This window comes from Teleopsis dalmanni, chromosome 2 (assembly GCF_002237135.1).
Source record: "Teleopsis dalmanni isolate 2A chromosome 2, ASM223713v2, whole genome shotgun sequence".
NCBI classification, from domain to species: Eukaryota; Metazoa; Arthropoda; class Insecta; order Diptera; family Diopsidae; genus Teleopsis; species Teleopsis dalmanni.
The window spans coordinates 16,720,584-16,728,019 of NC_051847.1; the positions used below are offsets into that span (position 1 = coordinate 16,720,584).

The 7,436-nt window shown below is 31.1% G+C and overlaps 1 protein-coding gene across 1 annotated transcript; it reads left to right on the forward strand.

The window, feature by feature from the left end:
* Nucleotides 1–331: 331 nt before the first annotated feature.
* LOC119674001 (protein transport protein Sec31A-like) lies at nucleotides 332–5,271 on the forward strand (the record flags this gene model as incomplete). The annotated part of the gene is made up of 8 exons (XM_038085123.1): nucleotides 332–418; nucleotides 523–628; nucleotides 748–2,165; nucleotides 2,477–2,659; nucleotides 2,872–2,982; nucleotides 3,060–3,395; nucleotides 4,818–4,889; nucleotides 4,952–5,271. Coding segments are annotated over 8 exons (2,502 nt in total), but the record flags the coding sequence as incomplete, so codon positions are not given.
* Nucleotides 5,272–7,436: the final 2,165 nt, after the last annotated feature.

Here is a 7,436-nt window from a genome sequence, read left to right on the forward strand (position 1 = left end):
GTATAAAAATATAGTTTGTAATTCAATGATAAAAAGGGTTTATTTAATATAGAAATTATTTTTAAATTATTTTATATTATTGTATTCTATTAAATATGATAAGAACGAAAAGCAAATGTCCGCTTATCACTTCTATTGCGGTACTTAGCTTAATTTTTTCATACAATACAGCATCCAATCTGTTATCGCTATTAAAATGAAAGTATTCTTATGTCAGTTTAAGGCATGCACATATTACGTTATCTTCATATAGTGATCTTTAAATTATATAACACATATCGCATTCATTTTAATTAATAATAACTCATTTTTGAATTCTTCATACATTTAAAATGCTACTCATTTACAATTCACTCAGCAGAGTGACTCATCGGAAGTAGAGTGCGATCAGAGCACCGACATTAGTACTGATGTATCGGTAAGACTAAAGTAATTAACTTTAAATTAATTAAGTTTAAAGATTTCGATTTAAATAGGATTTTGTTAATAATTTTCAAATTATTTATTTTCTTCCATTTACAGCAAATTGTTGATAATAACGCTGTATTTGATGGCATCGCAGCAGCGCAGAAACAAATTGAAGCTGTGCAGAAACCACTTGCTCAGTTTAAAATTCCATGTGGCGAACGTAAGAGAAACAATGTAAAACTTGGAAAATTTGTAATTTGCACACTCTTCTAAGTTTTTCACTACAAACTTTACATATATTCTATCTATTTACTTTAATTGGAACAAATTTCTTTTTAGATCCTGATAGTTTGATCACGGAGGCATTGCTAACAGGCAATCTAGAAGCTGCTGTAGAACTATGCATTGAATCTAAGCGTACAACGGAAGCACTCATTATAGCCTCTTCAGCTGGTATTGAATTTCTGACAAAAATACAAAACCGTTTGTTGCGAGAACAGAACACTGAACTTTCCAACGTAATTTTGGCTTTAGTAACACGAGACTGGGTCGATCTTGTTTCACGCTGTACAGTCGATTCATGGAAAGAAGTACTTATAGCTGCATTAAAACATAGTGAACGAAAGGCTCTTGATATATGTGAACGATTAGGCGATCGCCTATTAAACGAATGCTCGACATCAATTGAATATACCCAAACAGCTATGTTATGCTTTGTATGTGCTGGTAACATCGATAAGTTTGTTACCGCATGGTATCAGCTAAAACACTTGGAAAAAGAAAACACAAGTTATAAACCAAATACAACAGAACTGCAAGAATTAGCTGAAGTAGTAATGTTGATGAGCAAATCATTAGAAAGACAGGGCATAGCTTTAGATTTGAACGGTCGGTTTGCAGATTTCATCTCAGAATATGGTGGGTTACTGGCTTCTCAAGGTGCACTCACAGCTGCTTTGGCATATATCGTAGCATTAGGAAATAGTGATCATCCTGACGTATATGATTTACGCGAACGCCTTCATAATATAGTGCATAGTAAGCCAACTATGGCATTACCAACACAAGGATATAATCAAATTCAACAACCGCAAACAAATGTGTATGGTCGACAACAGCAACAACGTGGCTCATTTTCTCAGCCAAGCACCACTCACAATTATGGAAATGCACCAATTGCAAACAATTTATTACAAAATCAGTATGCAACAAATACATGGCAAACACCAGCAGTTGTACCGCAAATGCCTGCAGCACCCGTGTTTAACCCTATGCCAACAGTAAATCCGGCGGTACCGCCTGGAGTAGCCAAACCAGCAACAGTACAACATGAAGCGCCATTAGCACAGCCTGCAAGACCATCCAGTAATGCCAGTTCGCAGGGCGGTAACAGTAACACTGCCGGTGGTATATTATCACGTTCGAAATATGTGCTAGATCCATCAGTAGCAGCTCCAATGGGTAGTTATGGCAATACATACAATCCCGCACCACCAGTTATGCCCATGCAAACACCTTACAATAATAATGCTTTCAATGCCAATCCCATTTCTGCAGCACATGCACCTCTACAACAACAGCCTACTGTTATGCAACCCAGTTCATATACAAACACACCTTATGGTAATGCTTACATGCCTGGTGCAGCGCCTATTGAAAATCAACAAGTAGCGCCACCACCAATGCAGAATATTCAAAGAAATCCTACTCCACCACCAGGCTGGAATGATCCTCCAGCTTTGAAAACAACACGAGCGGTAAGTGAAGTCTGTAAAAATTTGTAACTTTAAAATAAGAAAAAGAAATATTTTGATTATTTAATTTAACAATTTGGAAGGAGAAAATGACAAAGTCTAATGAATTAATTAGGCCTACACTTAGTATGGAATACAATATTTTTTTGTGATATAAAAGACATCATATAATTGAAAAAGATACCGGTTCTGATTTTACACATTGATTGAAAATGTGAAATAGTTTTTTCACGAAACACTCCCGATACTTAATAAACAGATTTTAAATTTTTATTTTAATTAATTTTTAAACTGTATTTATTTCTATCGCTTAGACCTATATCACAAGTAATAAAGAGATGCACGCAAAACATGCCGGCACACGCAAATGGCAAAAAATAATTGATCAAGAAAAGGATAAAGGCGTTTGTATAAATTCTAGCAATTCCTTGAATTATAATAACGCCTTTTCGCCGAATTATTTTAGTCCTCTTTTTCAAGAAACGTTCTTATATCAGGTATTCCACCCAAGCTTCTAGTTGGTATTATCTGTTTCACGTTTTATTAATTTAATGTTTTATATGTTGTTTAAAATTGCTTTGGTTTGAAATTTTTTACTAAATTTTTCAGAGGTAATTATAAAAACCGTTCCTTAACAAAAATGCTGTTTGATTTTGTATTAATTAATTTTACTGTTTAGATTTATTATTAAACTCTGTTCTTTTTGTAGGCAAAAAAAGTTGAAACAAATACTACGGCTTCGCCTATCACACATCCATTGTTTGGTGTTGATCCTAATCAAAATCAAAATGGTTATATGGATCCTAATGCAGGATATCAGGTATGTAATTATTTTAATGAAATTTGTATTAAATATTACAAAAATATTTAATCATTTTGTTTTTTTTTTTTTGGTAGAATAATGCAATGTCTGGTATGCCACCTCCAATTCCGACAGGGAATATGGGAGGTTATTTAAATCCCGCTGCGAATGCAACCATACAACAAAATAATAATCCTATTGGAAATCGACCATATCCACAACAAACGAATTTTGCACCAACTGGTGTGCCAACACAACCACAAACTTGGAATACACAAACACAAAATGTAGGATACATAGAGCAACCAGCACCCATACAAAGGCAGCCAGAGCCTCCAAAAGAAAAGCCACCACTACCAGAAGAATACATATACTTACAAACTGTATTAGAAGAACTGAAAAATCAATGTTTGACAGCGGCATCTGATCCTGTATGTATTTTTACTCATATTTCATTTTCAAAAATTGTTACGTTTTGTTTAGCCCAGCGTTATTATTTTGTTGCCTAAATAACATAGAAAAATAATTGCTAATTCCGGCTAGTTTATCCGGTACTTGTAGAGGTTTGTTTGGTTCACTGTCTTTGTTTATCCTGAAACTGTGATTGCAGTTGTGACTGCTCCTAGAAAGTAGAGAATAATCATTCTTGTTAAATAGAATTTTTATTTCACAGTAAATAATTATTACTGATTCTTTTGACTTTCGAATTTAAAAAAATGTTTCATTAGAGTATTTAAATTAGAGCTGATAAATTATACCATTTAATTCAAAGCAATATCATTCGCTGAATGATACTTAATACAATGGGATTAATTCGAATTTACCTATTTGGAAAATAGAAAACCGTGAAGGCATTTTTATTTTTAGCCTCCTTTAATTAAGGTTACGTAGCAACTGTTTATTTTCCGATGCGAGGCTGCTGACATTGTGATCAACCCCCAAACTGGAGGACCAGATTCCCTGCAGATCTAGGGATAACATTGGTATTTGGTAGCTATAGTTTCCCCTCTGCTGGGTGTTTTCAGATTATAGCGCCTGTGCTCGGTCGCCAGAGTCTCGTATGCGAGAACAGGATACACCAGTTGTAGGTGAGGTTGAATATTGAGGAGGCTAAACTTTATATTCGCATCACTATCTCATTGAGGCACGCACTTCTGCCACTTGCATCCCTATATTTGCTTACTGTGTGACAAAAACGATGTATAGTTTCTCAAAATTGATTTTTCGGCTTTTGAGATAATTTGAGGATGAGGTGAAGTCTACAACCCATTTTTCTCCTATGCTTTTGGGTCCTTGATAATAATGGGTTAAAGTTTAAAAATTTGACGTTTTGAATTGTTGATATAGCTTTTTTCTATTGAATTTTTTTATTTTTAATGATACAAATTTAGAATCTTCAGCAAACTTACTTTCCCAAATCCCAGTGTTTTCCCTTTTCACTCCTTCCCTTTCAAAATGGAGTTTTCATAAAACTGTTTAAAAACGGTTTTTTCTAAATGATAAGAAATTCTATGAAATTCATATATTTTTTAAAATAAAATATTATTTATTAACCCTTTAAATACGCGACTTTTGAACAATAATCCGTATTATATAAACTATATTGTTCGCATCTTCATTATTTTTATTTTTTATAACTTTTAAACAGAAAATCGTTTTTAGCGTTCCTCTCATGATAATTAATTCAATAATATTCGCAATTCGCTTTTATTAATTCATTTATGAACATAAAAACTGATTTACTCAGATACTTTTTGTACTATTAAAAAATAATCATTTAAAGACTATTCTCTTCTAAAAATAAATACAATCAGAGATTATATAATTATAATTATTTTAATTGAAAATTTCAGCGTATGAAAAGAAAATTTGTTGATGTTGTTAAACGATTAGAAAATCTTTATGATTGTTTAAGGGAGAGCAGGGTATGTATGATTTAATAATTTATAAATTTTTAAACAATTTTTTAACAACCATTTACTTACAGCTCAACCCGATAACGATAACAGCACTGAATGAAATAGTACAGTACATACAAGTAGGTGACTATGGAAATGCTTTACAAACTCATACTCAGATAGCGTTTGGATCAGATTTTTCACAATGTGCCGGCTTTATGCCAGGCCTTAAAGTGCTCATACAATCAGCTTCCGAATTACAAATTTATCTACGATAAAAAGTTATTCAATTTATATGGATACTTATTATGGAATAATATCCTTATTAACCATTTATGATTATGTTCATTGTAGTAGTTTTATTTTTTGTCTTATTGTATTTTATTTTTATTACAACTAATTCCATTTAAACTTTTAAACGAACTTTTTGTTTGTACCTTCTTAATATATATATTAAATCAAATTTGCATATTTTTATTATTGCGTTCATTTTAAGTATATATTTTTTGGTGTGCTTTTCCATATCAGTTATCTTATATATATCAAATTCCTTAAATTATAGTATATAATTTTTAATATATAAGGGGATTAAAAGTTTAGGAAACTCATAAACTGTATCGTACATAAATAATACAATAGCAATATTTTGTAGTCATTGCCATAGGAAGGATGTATTTCGATTTATATTCAAGCACTAGGTATATGAAAAGTAATCCTCTTTATATGTTGTATGTATCGTATCTTATCTATTGTTCAGTTTATGTATAAAAAATGCATTTAATGCATAACAAAAACAATAAATTAAGTATAATAATGCAATAAAAATAAAATTATTATTTCCCTTTATAAAAGAAACTTTTCCGATAATATTTCATTAAAAAAATTTTGCTACTAAATTGTAACCATGACTTGTAGTTCAATTATTGAAAGCTATGTCTTCTTACTAATAGTATATTTAAATTTATTTACCAATCAAATTATACAGAGAAATTAAATTCTTTGTCAAAAATATTGTAGTTTTGAACCCTCTCGATGCAATAAAATTGTAAATATCAGATTCTCCCACAACCAATTTCCAACTAGTATATTATACCTTATGTAAATAATTTGAAAGGTAATTCTCTCAAGGTTCACAAAGAGCATCATTATTTTTGAAAAGAAATATGAGTTTCTAAAAACCCACTTCACTTAACTGTAACTATCCTGCTATAAATATCAATATAATTTTTTAACATTCAAAAAAATTTTGTATATAATAATACAAGTTTTGCTTTCACAACAAATTTTTTTGATGTAGAAAATCGTAAAAATTTAATTAGGGGTTTTCAAGATCTCTGTGCATCGTTGCATGTGAAAAATTTTATTTGATTTTACAAAAACAATTGCCTTTTTTATGTTTCTGCAATTGATTACCAAGGCAATATGCAAGACCATATTTTCAACATCAATTACCTCTTGCATATGTGATTTTCAAGACTCTATTGTGAATGATACTACTTGTTTTTACTATTCACTGGGCAATACTTTAGCAAAACTGTCAAACTTTGTTGACAATTGTTTGATTTTGTATTTATACCTATACATATAAATGCACAAATCTAAATTACCCATTAATTCTGCAACAGGAAAATCCAGCACAGTATTCAATATATTTTGCTTTTCACTTTTTTTTGGCATCGTTAAAATTATACAAATCGAATCTGAGTTACAAATAAATAAATACAAAAACAAAAATCAGCTGTTCTAAGTGTATGCAAGACTAATATGCAAAAAATGTATTCACGATTGTTTGAGTTTGCAATGATGCACATTCAACGATGCACATAGATCTTGAATACCCAAAGCTACTACGATTAACTCGTGGAACAGACCTTATTTTTCAATATTTATTTTTAAATAACAACCCTGGTTTCCATAATAACATTTCCAGCCGATTACTGATCAATATATTAAAATATGTAACAACTGTCAAAATGAAAAACCTTATCGATAATGAAAACGCTAAATCAACTTTAGCAAAGTTAGTTGATTAAAGTTCGTAATGTGAACCCCGTATGATATGCATTTTCGGCATAGACCGAATGAGTCAATTTTGCTGTGTTCGAGGCACTCTACTTAATTAATTTCAAGAGTCTCAAAATAATAGGTGAAGCGGTCTGACTTCGGAACGGTCGAATGCACCTAATAGCTTTATATATATGTAAAATGAGTGCGTGGTGTTTTTTCATTATAAATGTATGGCAACACTAATTTACTTTTTTATTTTTGCTGTCAATTTTGACAGTTTGACTTGTCTTTAGAAAAGCGAGAACGCGTGAAGTTGGTCGTGATTCTATTCTGATTTTTGTTTGATTTAGTGTTCAAAAAACTTGGAGCGAATCGTTGTTCAATAAACAAGTTGAAATATTAATTCCAGAATATTTTAAACTACTTTGTATTTTAACTAAATTTAACTCAAACCATGTCTGGTAAGTGTGTTTGTCCGACATTATAATATTTGCAATTAAAAACATAATGACATTTCAGAAAACACTCTTTTTAATATTATAAGCTATGATGGAGATGAAATAGAGG